The sequence below is a fragment of the Zonotrichia leucophrys genome, chromosome 2 (genome assembly GCF_028769735.1).
Source record: "Zonotrichia leucophrys gambelii isolate GWCS_2022_RI chromosome 2, RI_Zleu_2.0, whole genome shotgun sequence".
NCBI lineage: Eukaryota > Metazoa > Chordata > Aves > Passeriformes > Passerellidae > Zonotrichia > Zonotrichia leucophrys.
Window position 1 is genome coordinate 29,977,115 of NC_088171.1, and position 25,034 is coordinate 30,002,148.

Genomic DNA, 25,034 nt, shown 5'->3' on the forward strand with positions numbered 1-25,034 from the left:
TGCTAGTTAAATTTTTCCTGCTAAAGGAAAGAGTTTCCCAAATGGATCAAGGTAGAAGGTTTGTCCAAGATTAAAAGCCTAAGTTTGAAAACAGCTTTGTGTTGTCCCCAGACGAAGTTCCAAAAGACACAAAAAGAGACAGAGCTGCTTAGGCAAAAATCACTTTTAGAGTCCTATGAAATCACTATAGAGAGACCAGAGTTATTTAAAAAGGATTATTTATTAAACATATTTCTTTACAAAGTACAATCAATGGTTTGCATTAAATTTTGGGGTTTGGTATTTGCCTGTATGTACACAAAAGCTTATAACAGAAATTATGTCTTGATTTTACACATGGCACACAATACAGAGTTACCTTCATATTTTGATTTCTGCCAACATAAGCAGTTGATAATAGCTTTCAATTTAGCTGCTGTTTTTTCAAACTGAACATGAAGCAACAACATTTCTGCAAAGTTTCAGCATTTATCAATGTACTCAATTATGACAAAGTAGAGACGACTAATCCTTTGAAAAGTTTCCACTGAGCATGAGTGGAACATGACATTTTTGGCAGGTTACTGGACTATCCTTATGATTGTTAAAATCACTTTTTGCAGTTATAAGATAGGAAGAATTGAGGAGCTAGGTAAATTTAATAATACCCTATTAGCAGCAGTTGATAGTAAATGCAACATAAGGTTTGTTTTGTCTGTCATACAAGGATGTGTCCTAGCAGACACTATTGTATTGTTCTCTACTTGAACAAAAGTATCTGCATTTATTGTATGTCTTTGGTAAAACAAAACAAAGATATAGAGACAAAAAGCCATTTATTGTCATGAGTGACTATTGCCATCAGCTAATATGAATGCATTGCTAAAAATTAGTGAAGACAGGAAAATGCTGTAAGGTAAATATATACAGAGTTAAAATACAATTCTTATCCACTAGATAGTGATTTTGTGGCACTGTGGTTTTCAGAATATAACGTCTTTGAGAGCAATGTAATTTTCAGTGCAAGCTTAAGCAAAAATACCTGCCCGCTGTCATAAAAACGACAAACAAATCTGGAATGTTCAAAGTAAGTTTGTCTTCCACTTCTCCACTCTTGAGGCACCTTTAAGACATGGCACTTACTGTAAACCATCAAAGAATCGAGAAAAGCAGACACAATAAGCCTGAATTTTCCATAACAACTTTAAAGATCACTGCCAGAGTCACTTGCATAAGTAAACGATGCCTGTGTAAGGCTTGCCAGCAAAGCATCTTTCCTGAGAACGGAGCTGGGGCACTCTGTGTGCATCATAAGTGTGCGTGCTCGGAGCTGTGGTCGCTGTCGTGGCTGTCGTCGTTGGCTAGAGAGTCCCCCGTGTGCTGGAGCCCGGCGGCGCCGATGCCGGAGAGCTCGGAGGGGAGCAGCGTGCCCTTTTTCACATTCACCAGTTCCTTCTCCCGGGCTGCTGCCCCTTGCTGGCCCCCTTTTACGCGCTTCCACTTCATCCGTCTGTTCTGGAACCAAACTTTTACCTTCGCAGAAGAAAGACAAAACAAGAAAATAAAGATGGGGTCACTGAAAGTAAAAGTCAACTTTCTACCTGTAGTGCAGCGCTTGGGGATTGTATTTTCCTAATGTGCCTTTCTGTCTGGATGGTAAAGAGCTTAGCAAGATTTCCCTGAAGACCAGGCAATTCAGGTTTGGGTAGGATGTGAACACTGGGGATAGTGACAGCAAGGGAGGAAAAGGAGCTACTCTTAAGAAGACAGTTGGGCTATCTGCTACAGACAGTTCTGTAGGAACATCTCCAAGCCCTTTAAAAAACATTCAAAAGATCACATAGTCTTGAAAAATATATTAATGCCATTTGTCAGAGAGAGAAACAAAATCAAAATATTTCCCATCAAGGGACTGTGCAAAAGAGTATACAATTTGAGTAACAGAGAACCCTTCATCAGAGGGTAGTTACTCTGCAAAACAACTTGCCTGAAATTTGGCATTGCTTTCTTCTTTGTTTCTGTTAGCTGGTGATGAGTTTCAGGTGCACCACTTTAAAGGTGCCTTTTTATTTAAACTTGCTGAAGTATCTGAAAGACCATTTCTTACTATAAGAGCTTAAGACTTCCCTGTCTATTTCACAAATGTGTTCAAATTATTCTAGTCAACTAATCCTTTATTCTGCTGCATTTAACTATAGACCCTGATCAAATTTTTTAGACAAATAAATACTCCCAGAGTCAGAAGGCAAGGCATTTATAAATTGAGTCAAAATTAGCAAATAATTTCAGATAAGAATGAAAAAGAAATTCATAACATGGAAGACTAAAAATGTATCTGTGTTTAAGTCATATTAAACCCCAAGATTTCACACCAGCTGAAACTCATTATCGCTCCTCCCCATCTCTGTATGGAAATATATGAGGGAAAAGTAAACCTAAATTATTTGCACTGCAAACCACAATATTTTTCAATAGCCAAAAGAAAAGTAAAAAAAAAAAAAAAGATGTGCATAGCAGCTGTCAAATATATTAGACCAGATTAAAGGCTGATTTCAGATCAGCTTCAAGTACTGTCACTGAGAACAGTATGAATAGAATATTGTTCAGTTTGATTGATTTAGAGTTAATGTTGCTGAAAAATCTTGTGTGTCTGTATGTCTGTGTGTCTGTGTGTGTGTGTGTGTGTATGCAGCTCTTCAGATGAAGGTTCCACAGAAAAATAAACAATGCCTGCAACATTTAACTTGGAAAAAAAGCAAGAAAGCCTCCAATGCTAGTATATCCTCTGCTGTGTTTAGCAGAATGTGTTTCAGAGTTTTAAAAGAATCAGCAAGCAACAGGCACAGCAGGACATATTGTTCAACATGAGTAATAGAGCCACAAAAATGCTGTTTTGCTGAATCTGTCTTACACATCCAGGAAACCTCACAGTTTTTAACCTTTACTATTGCTTTGAATTTTGCATTAAAATTTTACTACAGTTGAACTGATAGATAGCATCGTGCTCTTTGTAAATGTATATAGGAAGGAAGAGAGCTTATTTATTTTTTTAATAGTCTCTATTCCCGTTAAAGCCAAAGTGAGCTGCTAAAGCAAATCACTTGGGAACAAAGAAAAATGATTCCAGGTTAGTTAAGAGCCTTTAAGCAGAGCACATCTTTTCCTCTAGTCAGCTCATCAGAGCCAAAGAAATCTAGCTTGCCAAGTGAAAAAGTGTAAAAGGGAAGGTATTTATTAGTGGCTGCTGTGATGTTGGATATTACCATACTCAGAACTGGTATCAGAAGAGTCTGTCACTGAAACAATGTCTTCAAAAGGGTATAGCATTGGCAGCTTTCTGGGAGAAGTGATAATATTTTGTTTCATTTTTGGGGGGTTTTTTAACAGTGAAGTTTCCCTTGCAAAAGGCACTGCTCTACTTGTGCCAGGTAGTGCAGTAGACACAACTGCAATAATTATCTGAACATCAAAAATAATACACTGAGTTGGACCCATTATCACAGGATATTATCCCACTTCTTATGAAATAAGGGCCAAGCCATTATTCTTTGGTAAGAAAAAATTACAGGATTGGAGTAATTATTAAAAGGTCGAAGCAATTCTCTGGATATTTTTATGTCCTTGAACATTCACAGAATAATTCACATCACTCAAAGCCTAGAAGAGAGTAATAATAATTTATAGAAAACATGGTTTCAAGAAACATGACAATAATGCAGTTGAAGTAAAGGTTTCAGTGCACAGCCTGGATGCAACCTACTTTAACTTACTGGAATAAGAGACATCCAGGCCTTCTGGATGTGGTCAGTTCATTTGTGAATACTTGAGAAACTGAAGCTAATACTCCTGTGACCAGTCAGACACTGTCCTGGATGGGACAGGAGTGAACAGGATGATTAATGCCTGGCTTCTGTTCCAGGTGCTCATTTCTGTTCTCTCACAGACAAAACTAATTCTCACATTGCTAAACTGACATTTTTGACTGTTTTCTACTGTAATTTAATAACTTATTCTGGTTTTCATTTTTATGATGATACATTTTGGTTCTGCTTGTTATAATTCAGGCCATTTTGACAACAGCACAGTTGAGATGAGTCTGTGTCCTTGAGCATTAAACCCAAAAGATTGACCCCAGGTCCAGGTAATGAGTAACTGAATCCAGGCTGGGGAGTACTTCTTCCTTCAGATCACAGGCCTTCAGATCAGCTCAGAAAATTATGCCTTAAGGTGCCTCCACCAGGGATTAGTAGAGGTCAGCACCTGCATATTAGTTGATATAAATCAGTAAAGGGATGATGACTTCCTTTTTCAAGGATGAGCACAAGTTACATTTGCATATTCCTCCAAGGATCCAGCATGTAATGCTATGTCTGCAGGTGACCCATTGTATGGGAAACATGGCATTTTGGGAAAGTTGGGCTGAAATGACTCCAGCTCCCTTTGCATGAACTCTCTTGAGTGTAGAAGGAAGAAAGTAACCCTGACAATCTCTTAGGAGGAAATATACTACTGAATATTACGAACATATAGCCTTCCCATAAAGAGAAAATGGTAACAATGTTAAAAAGGGGGGGAGGGGGGGGAAGGCTTTTTTGTTCATTACTTTAAATAAACTGCATCTGGTTTACTGACAGAATAAAAAATAAGCAATTGCTTTTTTGGTATGTCAAAGTTTATTCTCAAAAGCTAGAAATCATTTATAGTCTATTCTCAAAAGCTAGAAATCATTTATAGTCAAGTTTATAATTGAAAATTTTGTGAGTTTATTTTGATGCCATTTGCTGTGCTAATGTACTGCAGGGTTCTTATATAAGGGAATGCATTATACACACAAAAAATTTTTTACTATATATTTCTTTATGTCCTCCATTATGAAGTATTGAAGTCCACTTTTGATCTGATCCAAAGTACACTAATGTCAATGTGAGTTTTTTTTCATAGAGCTCAGTAGACTCTAAATGAAGACCTTAATGCTCATTTGCTAATAATATGAGACAGATACTTCACTTGTTATTTCCTCTAGAGATCAAATTTAGGTATTGGAATTCTGAACTTCCTTTGGAGCTGAAGGTCAGTTATAGAGGGTATAATTGTTACTGATATGTGATCCATCGATATTTTAGTAATGGAAAGGAAGTGAAGCAAACTTTGTGTGCAGTAATTCAGAGGATCAGTTTATCTTGGTTCATGGAAAAGAATGCTTTTTAAATGCACAACTCATTTAAATCTTCATGCATATAACATGAGTCAAAACAAAAAACCCTGAGAAACATAAAGGAGAGAGGATAAAGAAAGAAGATAGAAAATAAAAGAAGTAGAATAGAATAGAATAGAAAAGAATAGAATAGAATAGAATAGAATAGAATAGAATAGAATAGAATAGAATAGAATAGATCAAGAGTGACAGAGTGACTGAATGACTGAAAGAAAAATGAAGAAAAATTGAAATAAAAATAGAGAGAAAAAATCCTTGCTGAAATGAACTTCAAAAATTTTTGAAATTTCCCCCAGTGAAAAAACTAGTAGTGACATTCACAACTTTTGCAAAAAATTATATCCTTTAAGAAAGTTTAAAGATCTACTGTGACAAACTTAATAAGATTTACAGAGCTTTTAATGCTATTTTTCAAGCCTGTTAGCTCCAGCAGGGTCTGAGTGTGCTCACGACCTCTCAGAATCAAGTCCTGATTGCCTACTGTTTATTGAAATGCACTCCCTCGTCTCCACCCTTTGACTAGCACAACTTGACTGTATGGAGCAACATGTGCATGCACAGCAAACAAAGGAAGTGGCGGGAAATGAGCTGCATTAAAGATGATGGCAGCATTAACAGCTGTTTCTAAATCAGCGCTTATGAGGCAGTCTATTGAGCACATCTGCTTACTGGCACGAAAGCCCTGCTTCTTTTCCCTTAGTCAACAAGTTGTTTAGCATCTGCATCTCCACATCTGATGATTAGACTGTTACTTTAGATACGAGTAAATTATTTCTCATCGCATATCTCCTGATCTACAAGATAAATGTTTTGCTGTGACCAATTTATTTTAAGGTCTGCTCTGTAGGAATCATAGGAGGGGAGTTAAAACAATGAGGTTGACATTGTTAGTGTCTACATTCCCAAATTAATTATTACATACTTATGATATATAGGTCCTTAGTAGTCTGAAGGACCACATGATGGGCTGTGTTGGATGTGTATCTTTAATATAACTTCCTTATGTGGACATCAACAACTCCTTTTGATTCAAAATGTAAATATTTCCTAAACTTCTGATTTAATGCTCCTTCTTCAGCAGAGCCTTTCAGTCATGTTAACTTTAAGAATAATTGAATGAAAAAGTAATGACTGAATTCAAACTATCTTAGTTTTACTATCAGCTCCCTTTCTTCTTTTAAGAAAAAATACTTTCTCTTTATAAAAGCTATTTTCTGGAAATGAAAAATTCTTTCCTAAAATCCGGTTTTCTATTCCAGGTTTTAGTGGCTTGAGTCCTAAACAAGATTAAAATTTGAGGCCTGATATCTAGAGAGCCTTAAAAATTAGAAACAAGAGTGCTGTGCCAGTTGTAGCTATTCTTTTGCTTTAGGGGATCCGTATTTCTAAGCAAGAGTCTTTGCAGTCAGTATCCCAAATTCCATGTTTTAATATACCTAAATGATATGTCATGAAGACCAAAGCAGCAAGCCTTTAAAGCATTCTGCCTCAGTCAGCCATTATCCATTTACATTTATTATTTTTAAACCTTTCAGTTTACTTTCCTCTGATACAGACAAACATATGAATAATAAAAAATAACCCTAAGTTTTCAAAATTAGAAAAAAAATAGGTTTACTTCTAGCTTTCTTAGGCCTTGAAAACATTCCTGTTATTTTTAGATAGTACATTTATGCTGCCAAGTTTTAAGGAAAGTCAAACTCCTGAAATTTACAGAAATCTCTGGTGTTATACAGCTGAAGCTTGCCTTTTTTGCATGCATACAGATAATATTTTCATGATAGTTTATTCAGAAACGTATACAAGTAAAATACCTATGAATATATAGAAGTAAATATATATGAATATATAGAAGTATATGAATACTTCTATATATACTTCTATATGAAGTATACAAGTATACTTCTATATGAAAATATAGAAGTAAAAAACCTATGAATAAATATAATTGCTCGTAGAATATAACAAAGGAATTCCATTTTCTATTCCAAAGAAAATCTCAAATATATTTTAGAGATTAAAACTAATTTAAATAAATTTTATTATTAAATGTTTTCTTAGTTAATATAAAATATTTCCAAAATCCATCACTTGAAGAAAATGGACTTATCTTTGGAAATTAAGGAGTGGTACCAGAGCCTTGTGATTGAAATTATTTAAGTCGCCTGCTCACTTATTTAAAATGATCTGCTTCATGTTACATTACAGAACTTTACACTGAATGTGTACAAGTACTTTGCAGCAGCTGTTGAGAAAAAGGGGAGGTTTTGGCAGGTGCACAAAGGACAGCTGGAGCTTTTGGCACCCAGGAAGGTGTAGGAGTGAGTTCTGGTTTATCGTTACATGAAAGTCAGTTGAGATTTTGGTACTGCTTAGGTGATACATTCTCCTTTCTACCTCCCACGTTTAAACAGGGATGGAATAGCCATTATATTTCAGAGGACAGCAGTGATAGCAGCACTTCATTCCAGTTTCAAAAGTCTTTGGGAGCACTCAGTTTACCTCCCTCTACTCCCTCCAAAGAACAGTTGCCTTCTCCACCAATGGTCTTCAAAATTGCTTTCATGATCAAACAGCTAATCCTCCTCAATCAAAACCTCTCTAAAGTAGATTTTGCAGTTAATATATCTTAAGCAGAAGGACAAACACTATTTCAGGCACCTTCCTCCTAGTGACTTGTTTTACATAATCTAAGGTCGTATTTTTTTTGTAAAATTAGTCTTTCCTTTTTTTGGTTATAGGCAAAGAAAGGCAATCTGAGGGGCTGCTGCTTGAACTCCCTATACCTTATTCTCCTGTAATACATCTTTTAAGAGCATACTTTCATCCATTCCTTTACTATGTATAGGACCTAAGGGGGCTTACAGGGATGGAGAGTGACTTTGATAAGTCACTCACAGGACAAGGGGGAATGGTTTTAAGATAAAGGAGGGTAGGTTTATATTAGATATTAGGAAGAAGTTCTCTACTGTGAGGGTGAGGTGGCCCAAAGAGCTTGTGAACTTTCCATCCTTGCAAGTGTTTAAGATTGGAGTGGATAAGGATCAGAGCAACTTTGTCTAGTGAAATGTTCCCTGCCCATGGGCAGTTGGAACTAAATGATCTTTAAGGTACTCTAACCCAAACAATTCCATGATTCTATGATCGTGTGATCCAAACCTACAAAATAAACAAATGGTGGAAAACTAATTACCTTAAGCTAAACTTTCCTCTTCTTTGTGTAGACATTTACCTCCATGAATTACTCATATGTAGAATATTTTACTCAATGATGAAAAAAAATTGTAATGTTCCTCACTTTGCACCAATTTTGCACAGATCAACATTTCTCAATGGCCTCCCAAAGAAAAAAAAAATCTCCTTTTTTCTACATGTTCATTTTTGACTCTACAAAATAATTTGTTCTCCACTGATTTCTTCTATTTCTTAAAATGACCACAAACAACAAATTTAAAAGCTCCTCTCTCCCTAAAGAGATAACAGAAGAAGCCACATCTTTCTCAACTTGAGTATAAGAAGGAGCAGGGGTAGGTAATAGCCATGCCTCAAACACTTGGTAAAAGCAGCTGTATGAGCTGCTAATATTCCTGTCTATATCACATATGCTTCTTGGCACAGCAGAGGTTTCTCCCCACCCAGAACCTCATGGGGTCTCTCTGCAGGTGTAGGGTCCATTCACAACTAACAGCTTGAAGTTCTTGGCTCTTTGCATATGAATTGCTTGTTTAAATTCAATCAATACTGCAAATTAAATATGCTGATGAATTTTTGCCATGTAATTTTTTTAAATAATTAGTAAAATAATTTTTAAATAATGCACAAATCAAAATTATGCACTAATTATGTCTAAGTTTTCTAGCTGAATTCTTTCCTGAGAAAGAACAGAGGTAGCACAGTGACTCTTACTGTTGGTATTTATATTGCTCAAGACAAATATCAAAGTTTTATTTTATTAACAGTGTTACTTTAAATAAACAAAAAATCTAAAGGATTTCAAGCCATGCAGACTCATTATTATAGTGTGGATAGAGTGTGCTTAACACATGGAAGTGTGGAATGAGCAGCTGCCTTTCAAAGATGGGACAGCATGACAGACTGATATGGTCAATCCTGTCCTATCAATACAGTTTGATTTTTGTTTGAAAATATTCACCACCTAGCCTCAGAAAACTAGCTTCCTAAAGTAGATAATTAGTTATGCCATTTAATGCATGAAGAGATATTTACACTTCCAGCAGCTGTGCAGAACAAACACATGATGGAGGAATGTTGAATTCCTGTTTTCTTGCCTGGGTGACCAAATAAAGCTACTCTTACCTTATCAGTGAAGTCTAAAAAATGCAGTGATTAACCTCCATTTACCTTTGTTGTGCTGACAAATATTTTAATCAAGTCACTTGCGATGAAGTTTTGAGGTAACCAGGTCTGGAGAAAAGTTTTCTAATGGTAAGCTTCATGTAGTATTTGGATGATCTTAACAATGCAGTGCTACAGTGTGGGTTATGGTACTATACCATAAGTATAATTTAAATAATAGGGCTGCTTGTTTCCATTTCTGGCAGGAAAAACGCATCACAAAGCTTCTTTCTTTGTGACTCATTCCATGTTGGTACCACATGCATGGAAGTCAAACGCTTGGTACACAAGCATTCTTCACTTGGAAAAAATTTTGTCCTTTGCCTTTGCAAAATCAATGGCTTTAGGCTTTTTATAAATGAATGGTAGCTTCTAGGCAGATATTGGGAATTAAAGTTGAGAAGAAATAAAGCTGTTGTTGCCATCAGCAGAATTTAATCTGACTAGGTGGGATTTTCCGTTTGTGTTGGCAAACTGAAGCATTACATATTTGGACTGTTTATTCCGGTAACCTTAGCTAGCCTGAAGAACTGCAACATTACTCTTTTGATTAGCTCCACGCAAAAAGATCTTGTGAGATGGAAAGATCTCCTACTCTTTCTATATTTGGCAGGATCAACTCTGTAAAAATGTCCATTTTGCCACTCCTCTGATACCCCGCTGCAGCTGCTTCCTCCCCTCATCCCACGGTGAGATATTAAAAAGTCTGCATGGAACCATCTCCAAGTTTATCTGGAGGTACAAAAAAGCCAAGAATGCGTTTGTCAAGGTTACAAATATCTAGGGAACTCAGAGAGTTTTTAGTCTAACTAGCACTTCAAAATATAATAGAGGCCTGCCAGCTGAAAATTATTAACTGCTGCCTGATCTGGGATTGTGAGTGCACTCTACAGGAGAGGGAGCAAGCATTATATGTACCTATATTTCTGGAGTTCTTACAATACCATAATAGAGCCATCCTACCACCAGATGTGCTTATAATGCTCTCAAAGTGCACTCTTTATATCTAGGCAATTGAGGCACTTATTTAATGTCATCCTCCTGTCTTGTAACTCAGGTTTCCTTTTTAGGGACTGATAGGATTACTTCCTTCTCCTGAGCCATATGTAGGGGGTTTTTTCTTGTTTTTGTTTTTTTTTTCTTGTTTCTTTTTTTTTTTTTTTTTTTTTGTGAAGTAGCCTTCCATGAGTCATTTATGTTTGAATTGATCTTGTAAGTTATTTCAAAAGTCAAATGAAGCCTTACTTTGATGACTGCAGAAAACTTTAATACTCTTATATAGCTTTTTAAATATGGTTAGACATCTGCTTTTTTCTACAGCTTATTTAAATGCCAGAAAGGTAATTATGAAGTGTTAGTTGGTCAGTGCCTCTTTTAATCCGTGGCATATGGTAGAAATTATCACTATAGTCAAGAGGAAGACAGAGATTTTTTAAGATAATAGGCTACATTATTTATCTCACATCTTGGAGAATAACTGAAAGTTGTAGTTTTAAGATGACCCAACAATACTTTCTCCAGATTATTTTGTTGTTCTTCTTTATCTGAATAATACACTTGTCTTAAAAATCTTAACTAAAAAGTAATGCTAAACAAATAATTCCATCAGGGGTAAGGTCTGCTTTTAAACCTATTTTCCAAGCAGATTCATTATTTCACCCAATAGCCAATGCTACTATTTTACCATTGTACCATCTCTAGGAAGTTTTAATTCTCTGTATGCAAATTCAATGTTTCATCAGAGATTAAGAAATCTCCCAACACCAAGGGGTCTACAGCATGAAATCAAGGCTATCACTTGTGTGTTCACTTATTTCTAACAAAGGAACTACTGCTACTACTTTCAAACAAAGGAACTATTGGCTATTGCACTCTCTGCAATGCAGCTCTGGGGAAAATAGTAAAGAGAAATGGTTCTGCAAACAGCAATCTTCTAAAAATGCTATCTCATGGGAAAGGGGGGGCATGGTCAATAATGCCATCAATATATTTTAGATCATTTTTTGCACCTGTTTAAGGTAGGTATCAAATATGATCTCCTTTGTAGGCATGGCTAGTTGAAAAAAAGTCATAACGGTAGTAAGAATGAAAATAAGTGCTGTTATCTCGCTCAAGGGTAATGATTCATTTTGGTAATGATGGAAAGACAGTTCCTGAGGAGACTTCCCTCTCTTAACTGGAGAGAAAAGAAGTATTAATGTCACACCATGCTCACCCTGAAGTACATTTTTAAGTCACTGGAGGAATACTGATACAAAACAAGTATTCAAGAAGAGCCAAGTCTTGATTTATGGCATTCAGCTTCTGAAGTCTGCCATATACCAGGGAAACCCCTACCCAGATCCGTGCTATTTACACCATTTTTCTATCAAAGCAATAGATTTGGTTTAAAAGAGACATTTTTACTTTATAACATTACTTGGCTATAACATACATAACCATATGATTCAGAAACTGAAAAATATGTCCAGAATTTCCCCTCAGTATTCACTTTTTGATTAACAATACAGTTTTAATGTTTTTTGTTGTTGTTGTTTCTTCTCCTTTTCTCAGACCATTTTACTGCGGGAAGATACAGAACTGGATTCTATCAAACTAAAATCTTAATGCTTTCCTTTTCTAAGGTGGTGTTAAGCAGGAAGGCAGGAAGGAAGGAAGAAGGGAAGGGAGTTATCTCTAGGAGCTCAGTTGTCACTCTGTGATAATCTGGGGAAGCAGAGAAGGATTCACTTACATAAATAAAAAGACTAATGACAATGCTGTAGAAATTACCACAATAATCTGCAGAATGCTTAAAACTGATGCTTTGTGACAGCTGGAGAACAGAAACTACTACCATGACTTAAATAAATTCTCTGTACTTATATAGCTGGACTGTCTTTTCTCCTCCAAAAACAATATTTAATATTTATCTTATTTTCAGTATGCTAAATGCTTTTAGATTAACTATTCCCTTCAGGATAATAAACTGTCTCTTCATTTAGTTGTACTACTCAACATGATCTTTGAAGAAAAGAACATAGAATTTATCCAGGGCAACACTTAATTCTAGGCCAAATTCACCATTATTAAATGTAGAGCTTTATCCAGGGCAACACTTAATTCTAGGCCAAATTCACCATTATTAAATGTAGAGCTATATCCAGCTGACTGATTCCTGTCAAATTTGCCATCAGATATTTTTTTAAATTTATTTATCATTGTTCAGTTTCATGCCGACTCTACCTTTGTCACCAAGACAAGAATTCATTCTTTCTCCCCTTAGCTGTCAAAATCAGGTGTGAGTCTAAAAAGCATAGACAGTGGAAATGAAAAACAGGCAAAATTTTATCAATTATTTGATACAAAATAATGTACTTCAAAAACGTAACTACCATACATAAGTAACTGAAAATTACCCCAGTGAAACCTGGTACTGTGGTCAAATCGAACAAGAAATTGCTGTGTTTTTCTTGAAAAGCTCAAAGGCACAGCCATTTTCTAGACACTTTCAAAGCAAAAAGCTGTTGGATTTGCTTTTGTGAGTAAAAATGTGTTCATTTAAAAAATTATTTATTGTTTCATTTATTTGCTGGATTTGATATACGTACCTATGGCAGGTGCTCAAGAAAATTGCAAATCTTCTTATATGTAGACTTCACAAATCATTATGCTATTTTGATACCTACTTTTGACTTTATCATCATCTTACTGATTGCATCTAAAGCAATCCCTCAATCTCATATTAATTCCTGAAAAAGGAATGACTGTCTATCCGTGGGCAAAAAGCTTTCCATTTTAATATTAAAACTGTAGGAAATATTTAATGAGATTTTGTGTATTTGAGGCCAGTATTCTAAACTTCTTTACTAAAACACATTTTCAAAATGTGTACATTGATGTAATTATTATTTGAAATGTGACTTCACTACCTATTTAGTGTATAAAGATGAGATCCTGAAACACTTCAATACATGTGTAACATGGATATTTCCATTAGAAATCAATGTGACAACATGCATGATGAAACTTAAGCACATGCAGAAGTGTTTCCTGGACCAGGGTTTGGTGAGCAGGAAACCAATAACAGTGATAAGAAATTCCATCATCTCCGCTGCTTTTACAGAGCAGGGTAAGATAAAGGGGTTTAAAATGACTGTATCCCAGTTTTGCTGGCGTTCCCATTTTTGCTGCCATCTGGAAACAGGATGTTCAGAAACTCTGCATTAATGGCCACTGCATATACTTAATAGGCTGAACCAAGTTGCTCATATTTGTTGCATGCAGGCAAACCAACTCCTTGTGCATACAGTGTTTGGCACCTACCCCCTCTTCAATGACATCGGTGTGGGCAGATTAGAAAAGACATGCACCCATCTAACAGATCTATCACTCATGCTTTTATCTTCCATCTCTGCCTAAGAGATGAAATTAATCTGTAAGTGGTACATATGAAAGTATAAATTACTTTCACAGCAGAGAGATAATAAATGTATATAATTTTGCTAAAAACATTCAATCTGATTTATCAACATAAATGTTAGCATGATAATATTTTATATATATATATATATATATATATATATATATATATATAATATTATAATGAGCTTTACTGTGAGGAGCTGCTAATCACTGGCACATATTGGGCGGGCATTTAAAGTCCATTATTTTTCATCAGTACCTGTCTTTCAGTGAGGTCAAGATTTACTGCTATCTCATATCTTCTCAGCCTGGTCAAATAGTTATGATGAGCAAATTCTGCTTCTAGCTCTCTGATTTGCTCCTTGGTGAAAGCTGTCCTTTCCTTCCTGGGTTTACTGTTGACCTCTGTCTTGTAGTTGCCTTCTTGGGAATCTGAAAAAAAAAAAAAAGGCAAAAAGTGATGTAATGTAATGACAAGTATACAGCTAAATAGAAAACAAGCCCAAAGACGACGACAACAACAAGCTAAAGTTACATCTTTCAAACTTTCTTCTCTCTGAAACACACCCTTGTTTTCATTCCTATGGATCCTTTGCTGTAAATCAGGAAAGCTGAAGTAATTCTGGCAGACTTGATCTGCTGCTTCCATTGAAACACATCAAACTTTAGCTTAAAACCTTTCAGTGTTTCATTTTCTAACAATTCTCTGAAGAATTTCTGCAAAGCTTCAATTCCTTCCCACTGCTGGCAATTCTCAGTGCATCCAACCAGTACAGGATGTGTATCATTTGATTACTGTATAATGAGTAATACCTCAAGAATCTCTCTCCCCTATCATTTCACTAATACCTTAAGCCAAAGCTGTTTTACAGCAGACACTTTAAGGTTTAGTGCAGTTACACTTTCAGGGAAAGCAACAGACAAAGCACAGGAAACTGACCACACGTCAAAAGGAAGTTGGTCCTATCCCATGTCCCATGGGATCTCCTGCTTACGTCATAGTGCAGGTAGGAGCTTTTTGGCACAGCGGGTATCAATATAGGAAATTTGCTACCACTGATGCTCATTACCTAAGGGATACTTTGGCCACAATAAGAGGAGCTTTGCTGAAAGTTTCATTATCATCCTCATATTTCCTTTTACTCTCAGAAACAGATATATTTGGTCCTGACCCAAACTACTGAACTCAGTAACTCAGTGACAGTCATTCTATTGCAGTCAGTGAAGTCAGCTTAAATAAATGAATGTTCAAACCATAAGGAAAAAAAAAAGAGAGTGGAAAAAAAAAAAAAAAAAAAAGGAAAGAAGAAGAAGAAAAAAAAGACCAGACATTTGTAAGTTTGGGTATGATACAACACCTATAAATCCAAAATTAGCAGGAGATCAGTACAAGTATCATTAGTCAAATTCTGGCCTCACGAACCATCTTAAAAATGTCACAGATTAATTCACACTTCAGCTGCTGATTTAAATAGAAACGTGCATCAACATCCAAATGAACTGGCTCACAAAAAATCCCTCCCTGGGACTCTGTGTCAGATGAATCATCAGCATGCCTGAGCCTGTCCAACTGGCCAATGAGTCTGGTTTCAAGTCTACATTTTATAAAGGTATAAGAATATTTTCACTTTTTTTCAGTCACTCTGTTACTTGGAAGGGACTTTGGGGGTTTTTGAATTGTTTTTTTTTTTTGTAATGAGAACTGTTGATTCTTGACTCAGTGCTATAGTCAATAATTTAAAATATTTTAAAGCTAATGGCTGCATATCACCAAACCTCTGCTTTTGCTGACATGACACACAGAACTTTGCTTCAAATGTGAAATGTAGTACTGGCTGTATGACTTAGAGTGTCCACCAAAGTTGTTGAGTGTATCTGGGAGTTGTTCAGCCACAAGCACAGCAGGGATTTTAGAACATTAGATGGCAGGCCCATTGACAATAGTGTGGGGCCAAGGTCTATATCCAAACTTGACATAGAAAACTTGATATTTCAAAACCACTTTACACCTAGAAATTAACATTTCTTCCTTTATGCTAATAGGCAAAGTAGAGTCGCTGTAACTTCTCTCCATGTTTTTCTGTTTCAGGAACATGCACGTTGGTTTTTTTCCTTTAAATTTCTCTGTCTGCTATCCCATTATAAGGTCCAAATATTAGTAGATCACCTGAATTTAAATACTTAAACCCCTAAATCCCCATTCCATTGAATCACTGAAGAGACACACCTAAATCATTATTCTTACCATTTTGGCTAACCATTCTTATACTGCCAGATGCGTTTCATACAGGTTTGAAAGCAGATGGGTGTGCATAGTCATTATGTGCTGCATGACACAGAAATTAATTTTATGCAAATAATTTCTATAGTCCTCTTATAACTGTCCTGGTCATCCTGTGCCTGTGGGAGGCCATGAGCCAAGAAGTCTTCCCATGTCAGTACTTGCTGTGAGAGGGATCCATGGCTCACTGCTTTCCAGACTAGAGGTTGTGTCCTTAAATAAAAGCAATGTACCTACATATGACACATACCATATCAAAGATAAAATACTGGAAATGAAGACGTAAGTCTGGATACATGACAGAAAGAGGGGCCAAGGCTATCAAACCTTGGTAGCTACTTCTATTGTGAATATTTGAAGGGAAAAACTTAAGGAGTACCCATCCAAATGTCTCCCAGGAAGACACTGATCTCTGTAAGTGACTGAGACTTGTAACATGGGCAATTTTGGCAAGCAGATGGTTCCATGAGGAAAACGGCTTTGCTGTTCAGCAGCAAATGTTTTTTTTGTAACATTCAGAGCCAATGGTTCTTAGGATACTGAAAAGGGAAGGGGAGGAATACTGGGATAAGGAAAGGGGAATATAATTGCATTTGTAGCCTACATCCATCATCTTTGCCAACAGAGAGGATTCAGAACTGTTATCAGTGTTAGCCCATACAGATCCCGTGGAAATATAAGCATTCTTGGACTATTGGTTATTTTGACATTTCTTCCATTGCTGGATTCTACCTTTAATTCAATGCTGGATTCTAAATGCCTGACAGCCATAGTTTTGTTAGTAGTAAGATGCCACCAGCAGACTGACACAGTGGAAAAGATGCAGGGTTTTATTTGTTTTTGAGAATATTATTGATTGGATTTGTAATAGTGTAAAAACCACATGGTATATTCAAACACTACTGAAAGCAGAAACTGGAGAGGTACACAGAAATCTGGGACATGTACAGAGAGCTGACTCCCTCTCAATACTGAGGTAATGTAACAGAGCAACCGGAATCCCAGGAAATCTGTTTCAAAAAAAATACAGCCAGCAAGACAATAGTATTTTGCTTAATGCATTTGAGATATTGAAAATATATCTAAAAATAGACTGAAACGGGTACTAGTTAGGTAATCATGAGTCTCTTGCTGTCATCCTGCTTGCTGCAGTGTCGCTGTGGTTCATGTGCAGGTTGCCTTTTATGTCCTATTCTTGTTGTACTGCTTGGAATTTTAGTTTTAAAATTTGGGGTTGTTTGAATTTCCAAGGAGAAAGAATCTAGGTTTTCTAATCGGCTGTTGTTTTTTTAGCAGTCTCTATAAAGCCAAGATTGGGAACTCCCATCTCTTTCTGACCTTCAGGACTCTGTTCATATCACCTGACTAGCTTCTCTTTGGTGGAAAATGGGTGGGAGACTTGGAAGAGATTCTTGGCAGAACTCACGTCAGCCTACATCTGTTTTGCAGCTGTTGCAAGGCAAGAAAAAGGTCCCAAGAACCTTAGTTTTCTTCTACTGGCTACATCTTATGCCAAGTGGTAGGTGTAGAGGCAGAGAACAAAGCCTAGGGGGAACTGAGTTAGACTACTTGCCTCTCAAAAGGCACACATAAAATACATACAGATGGTACTAACCACTTGATGAAAAATACAGTAATCTATATTGTCTGTCTTCCGCCTTCTGCCAGACCAACTCTGGCACACTTTCAGAAGATGTAGCCTACATGCAGGTATTTGTACCTTATCAGTCTCTCTTCTGGAAACCTTTGTTCTTTAGATGTCAAGTAATGTAGGCAGTTAAACACTGCTTTGAGGGATGCAGGTCATGCCTTTTCTTAGAACTGTTTTTATCACTTTTCAAAAACTCCAGGCAGCATCTTTAATATCTCCTGTTAGACAAAAATACTTGTTGGTAACTGATGTAAGAAAGTACTGTTTGGAAAGACATTCAGAGTTATAAATGGCTGTTCCACAAATCTTTGAAGACTAAGATTTTTGCCAAGTTTAATAACAGCTCAAGATTTGTTTTTAAAAAAATCATTCCTAATCACCCTATTCCCCACCCTCAAAAGTTACTTCTGCTTTACTTTAAGGAATGGTTTGTTCTTAATCCCAACATTTGTATTATCCCATCAGAGTTCCTATTTCCTTCTCTCTACATCAAGAGCTGACGCATGCCAAGCGAACACAGGATCAAATTCCTATACAGTGATAATTTTGATGTTTTTACTTCTGATACCCGCCTAAGGAAAAGAAAGACTGATCCAGAACATTGAAAGAGACTGGTGGAGATATCTATGGTACAAAGACCTGCTAGTAACCAGGTAGGGTCAGAATCAAAGGTCAAATGTGCAAGAAACACCCTTTTTTTTCTTGGATTAGTTCAACAGCTGGCATACCTTCATTTCTCAGACAGAAATGAACATTCAGTTAATACCAGGAATGTAAATCCCCAGACAAAAATTTTCAAAAATTAATCAGATTGCTAGTGTTCTATTGGTAGTTACAGAAGGTTTTCAGATCCTGATATGCACACTGAGAGTGAACAGTGACAATAACCACTAATGATTTTTGACAAAAAGGCCATAAGAATTTCACCTTTATTGCTCAATATTCAGGTTTTCAACTTTTACTAACAGTTTGCAACACTTACCCATGAAAAGCCCCCAGCACTAGCAAACAATTTCTAAATTTATTTCACTATTAATTTATAGTGAAATTGGATAAATTATATGTCCTTAATTGTGTATCTTCCTATAAATGATGATCAAGAAAACCACTACAACATAGGCATCTACTTTGAAATGAAGCTATCTATGCAAAGTATTAAAAGCAAAAATCTTGCTACTTCTGAGTATTTTAATGTTTTATGAAACAATATTTCTTTCAAACAGAAATCTTTGACATTTTTTTAAACAACTGGTATGTAACAAAACCTTCTAGAAATCAAAAAACACAATAATGATATGTGATTCAATTCAAAATGCTTGCTTACTTTTCTTTTTTCTTTTGAGATATGAACAATATGAACTAAGGAAAAAGTAGCAAAGAGATGGTGCAAAGGTCTCCATATGGTTCCTATTTTTTTGCCAGAAACTACGTGTGAGAGCAAGATTTACCCAGAAACAGTCGCCTTCAGACATTTTTGACATTTAATACAGAATATTATGAAGTTTTTATATGACTTTTATTTTCTAAATTTTCAATTCAAAGTTGCTTAGAATTAATATGAAAATTTACCCTGTATCCAAAACACTGCTCTTTGCTTTGCAGGTTCATAAGTTAAACCCTTACTCCCTGCTTTTGTGTAAAGTCTTTGTACAAAAGAAAAAATAAGTCCACGTATCTATGGTTACTTTGATGCACCTTCTATTATTTGCACCAAATGTTGCAGACTTTATTAATCTATTTTTGTTTCATAATTTTCCTTCTCTTCACAGTCATTTAAATAATGTTCTTAAAAGACATTTTGCCTAGTGAAAAAGTGTACTTCCAAGTTACTGAACACCTTCAGTCTGAGTGCCTCTTTGGAGAATGTCATTAAAAGTATTTCTGGAGCTGCAATTCACTAAATATTGGAACAGACAACATCATCATTTCCATAATTCACAACTCTGCATGTGCAAGTGGGCAAAACTGCACAGTAGCACAAGTACGATGTCAAAACTACATGAATCCTTCTTTTCAGTCTAATGAAAGCAAACTTTTGTTTGCTTATTGAGTTAATGCTTTCTAACAGTCTGTGACAATTAACAATTTAAAACAGCCTCATATCCGCACCCAAAGAAAACACTGACCTGGCACAGCAAAACCTGTGGGTATTCCGAAACACACTATATACTGTCCTAAACCATTACCTACTGGCTGCTGCTGCCAACATCTTGTTATTATTGCCTTCTGAAAGTAAAAGTCTAGGAATTATACTGCAGTATCGGAAACATTGATTCATTACACTGTAGCAGCTAATGCTGCAGGCTCTGGAAGACACTTCTGCTTGAAAAGATATTCTTTTACCTTCTAACTATATAGCATGTACAGGTCACTGCTTCTTCAAACTGTGCAGATAGGGAGGACAACATATGTATTCTCTCATATGAGTGAGAATAGTAGTGATCTAGTGAGTAGATCTTCATGTGGGAGACACTAATCTCTGTCCAAAGTCTGTGTATAATCACAGATTATCATAGGAAAGGAGACACAAACTTTCTCTGAAAGTAACTTTTCAGACTACATTTTAATATGACATTTTATCCACAGGGATGGACAATTCCCATTTGTAATTACATTCTGCAGATACATCTCTTACATGCAGCAACAAATAGCACATGCTGGGTTTTTTGCCTGTTTACCAAACGAGTTTTATAACTCGCTTTCATGCAGAAGAGCTTCATTAAATGATGTCAGGACCATCTCCCCAATAATTAGGAGTAAATCTTCCAGAGTAAAAGTTAACCTATAAAATTAAACCAACAGATTTTCCTGTACAGGAGCTTCTTAGAACAAAGATCAAGAAGTGAGGAAAATACCTAGTTGAGATAGAAGTTTATATAACTTCTCCTTCCAACCAAGAGGAAGAGAATAGAAGTGAAGAGCAACCAAACCCAGCCCAAACACTGAGCATACCTCAGTCATCATCGTTCTCATCATTTTGATGAAAATTCTTCCCTGGAGAGGGGCTGTATCAGAACTCCAAGGAGGCATTAAAAGATACCTTTTGGCACTACATTATCGTATAAAAATGATACTTGGGAAAAATGTATTTGGGAAAATAGATCTTTGCCATGATGGTATTTGAAATATCCAAAGCACTACAAACTGTAGGGAAGTGGTTGCTTGAGAAGGAAAATGAGTGTAAGACACACAGAATTTACTTAGATAATACCCTCTCGATAAGTCTTATCACTCTAAAATCATAGGTTGTAGTTTTTGATTTAGCTTTGCAAATCAGAGACCCTTGTCCTGCCAAAAATACTAAGCAGTGTTGTGGGACTCAGGTCAAACAGAAAGCCATATATAACTCACATCTAAAAAAAAAAAATCTTTTTAAAGGAAAAATACTTAAATACTTAAGTGATAAAAAATGGATTATGGATCATTTAATCCTTTGACCAGTAAACTGTTTGAAAAAATGCTTTCTCTCAAGTATGTGTAGATTTGCCTCTTTAGGCAAAATCAGGTTGAGGTTGCTCCACTTTCTATGACATCAAATGCTATACATCTAGCTTAAGATATTGCCAGCAAAAATTGAGATGTGGGTAAGGAATAAAAAAAAATGTTGCAGTGATTTGCTGCTAAGAAAGTCACCAGTAATATACCAAACTATACTAGTATGCTTCCTGCATGTTCTAGCTAGAATTTAAACATCATGAAAATAGAAATATTACTTTTTTCTCTGAAAAGCCAGACTGCTGCTGTTGGTGTATTAGAATCCAAATCACAGTGGGATGGGAACATATGTCAAGTGATGCATTTACAAACCTTTTTTCATATAGTAACTTCTTTATATAAATGGTCATTAGTTTTATGTGCTTTCACATTGGCATTAAAAGTCCTTTACATTTAAGCAGAAGTACATTCCAATGCAAAACTAGCCATGTTTGCTTCCCAAATGGCAGCCAGCACTTGATAATAATTCTGGTGCTTGGAAAGTGCAGACCTTGTGGATACTATTCTTTGAATCAATGAGTAAAACATTTTTAATGTGGTTACATAGTTACTCTATGGAAAGCTGTCAATTATTTAATTTTCTGCTACCACTATACTAAATCTGCACTGTGAAATTCCAAATATACTTCTAATAAACAATTCTGTTTTACCTATAAACAAATAGGCTTCAATTTTTTTACACATTATTCACATTATCCATAGTTTGCAGAAATCAAGGTGTAATTTGATTACAGACTTCACCAAGTGTACAGCCTAGAGCTCTTTCTTTCAAAGCATCATTTGAAATCTTTAGTTAAATAAAAAAGAGTATTTTCTTAAGCTCCTTCATATATATTTTTTCAAATTATACAGGCAGAACTTACAGTCAAAATTATGCTGAATTCTAAGTTTGATTTTTAAAAAAAGTTTATTGCAACGGCATAACCTCCTGTCTGAACAAAACAATAAATACTTTGCATATAAGCCAAAGAATCTAGGATTTTAGTTTTCTGTACTTAGCAATAAAAGTTGAAACACTTTACAGCAGTTTAATACTGTTTCTTGAGGGCTCCATATTGCCTAACTCACTCCTCTTTTCAAAGGTCCAGGATACAGTTACACAAAGGAAAATATTAATGGGTACCAACAATTCCACTTTAACTCTTTCTAAGAATTATTTTGCTGCTACAGGAAACAGGAAGCCATTTCACAGTGGTATTTTTAATGTAATTCTTCCACGTGTGTTACACTAGCTAATTTTTTTTTTCCATTCATCACGAAACAGATTTATTTGGGACCCCTTAGTGATGTAGTGAAAATTTTATATATGTTGAGCATATGACAGAAAAAAAGCAGTGTCTGGAGCAAATCTAACATCCAATACTTCTGTTTAATCCTATGTTAGTGTGCCCTTTCTAAATTTTTTTTTTTTAATTCAGTCTGCTTGAAATGTTTTTACTCTTTCTAAACCCTGTCCTTTTTAAACACCCATAACTGGCCTCTGAAGTGTGTGTAGCACCTTGCAGAGCTGCAGGATCACAAATCACCTTCCATTTCCCAGTCTTGATGAGTGTCACAACCCCCACACACAATTCCATGTGGTCATTCTCTGCCTTAGTGGCTGTCCCTGGTGGATGTGGCTCAGCTAGTGTGGCATTACAGCTTTCAGCATGAGGCACAAATGTAATCTCTGTCTGGGCCTCTAAGAAATATAGATTTCTGTGCAAATGTATTTGCCTGCATATGTTTTAGTGACATGTTTTGTAAATCTTATTATCCCTCAGAAAGCATTAAAATGAAACCAACAGGCCCAGCTGTGCTCATAACCTACCTGAGCAGATATCCAGACTTTTTTCAAAACAGAAAAACACACACACACACACACACACACACACACACACACACACACACACACTCCCCCATACCCAATAGGGTGGATTTTCTGGGTATCTTCTATTATTTCATTCACAGTTTACTTTACAGTACTGTGCTGAGGTATAACACTAACTATAAAACTGGAAAAACAGTGAAAAGTACTTTCCCACATACAATTAAATGGAATTACCTGTCTTTCAGGGAAAGCCAAAATAAAAAGCATTGTAAAAAAAAAAATTTCAGATGTTTTACCTATTTATACCATTGGCTGTCAGGCCAACCATGAAAGTTTCATTTTTCACTTAAAACTATTACTAATGACTGCTTTGGAAGTTCTGAATATCATCTGGTTTTTACTTACCCTAAAAGTTCCCCTGTTTAGCACCATGCCACATTTTCCTTTCTTTTTGTTTTCTTCAATGATTATTGTAAATGGCAGAATTCAATAAAAGCACCCAAAGGATTTGTCATGTTTGATGCTAACACAATTTCATTTTCAACCTAGAGTACAGGTTAGTTATAGCTAAGAATTGAAAAATGCTCACAATAATTAAACTGAAAACCCAAAATACTTCTCTAGATAGAATTTTGGGTGAAGGAAATAAATCTGTAAAAGAAATAAAATCTAGCTAATAATTCAGGTTTAAATTTTCTTCTAGATATATTTTACTAAATATTTTACAGTCTGGGAGGTCTTTTTGATGGCTAATTTTTCTTGATTGTTAAGAATCAACTTACATAGTTAAAGCCTGTGATTCATAAATGGAAGCTCTGGCAGAGTACAACTAAAAAAATTCTTCAACTTCATATGGGCAAAAAGATGTAGTATAATTTCTGGAGGCCTTCCTGTATTTTAAGATTAGTGTACAAGAGAATACTATATATGCAAAAGAGGAAGTTACTTCAAGTATGGGGTCAAGTACAGCTTTTGAAATGACAGAATTTTAATGCTGTACTTGTACTGCTCCTTTTTGTATTATCTAGTGAGACTATAGTTACAGTAAATGAAAATTATAAACCTTCTTTTAACTTTTAAAATGGACTGCTACTTCCAAATGAGTTAATATTCCCTACTAAGTCTTAATTCTTTATTTAGAAAATACAGTAACAGGAGACTGATTGTGCAAACATGTCAGTGTGTACGTAAAGTTCTGGTCTCAAGTGAGCCCATTGAAAAAAAAAGATTAAAAAAAAAAAAAGACATAAAAGCCCACAACCCCCAATAATTAAACCCTATGTCCACAGTATTTTAGTCAAATTAAAAAGGTTTTTTTTTCTCCAGCTTTATTTCTAACTCCTTGTCAGTAATGCAAAGTCTTTCTGTGATCACTAAACTCATACAAAAGTAAAAACTTCTAAAACTTTTGTTTTCTCCAATCAGGGAGACCATTTGGCAAACAAATGTTAAATAATAGGGCCTGTCTCTTCCATCACTCACCTCCCACAGCTTGCTGCCTACAAGCTGGAAAATAAAGGCCTTCTTGGTAAAGTACTGTGCTAATGAAATATTCTGACAGTGCATGTCAAAGCCTAGTAAATCCTAGATATTTTCTACAATCCTATATATTTTCTGCAATCTTATACAGTATATGTTTTACTCTTCTTAAAAAAGCTCATTTTAAATACCTACCTCTACTGGGATAAGAAAATTTAGAAACATTCGTAAATATTCAACATATTTATATAAAAGTTGGATAGCTATAATGTTTTTTCTTCATCCTAGAAGTTTTAACACCAAAAACAAATTAAGAGATTATTTAATTGTACAATTAAAACATTTCAAATCAGTACCCACATTC

General features: G+C 35.6%; 1 protein-coding gene across 1 annotated transcript in view; it reads right to left on the minus strand.

Annotated features, from left to right (window-relative positions):
* Nucleotides 1-202: 202 nt before the first annotated feature.
* The window catches only part of MEOX2 (mesenchyme homeobox 2), a 52,204-nt gene continuing 27,372 nt past the window's right edge, over nucleotides 203-25,034 (minus strand). Inside the window, exons 2-3 of the mRNA XM_064703305.1 lie at nucleotides 14,214-14,386; nucleotides 203-1,512 (exon numbers count right to left, since the gene is read on the minus strand). Coding sequence (XP_064559375.1) covers nucleotides 1,288-1,512; nucleotides 14,214-14,386 — 398 coding nt within the window. The 3' untranslated portion in view covers nucleotides 203-1,287. The remainder of the gene's footprint in view (nucleotides 1,513-14,213; nucleotides 14,387-25,034) is intronic.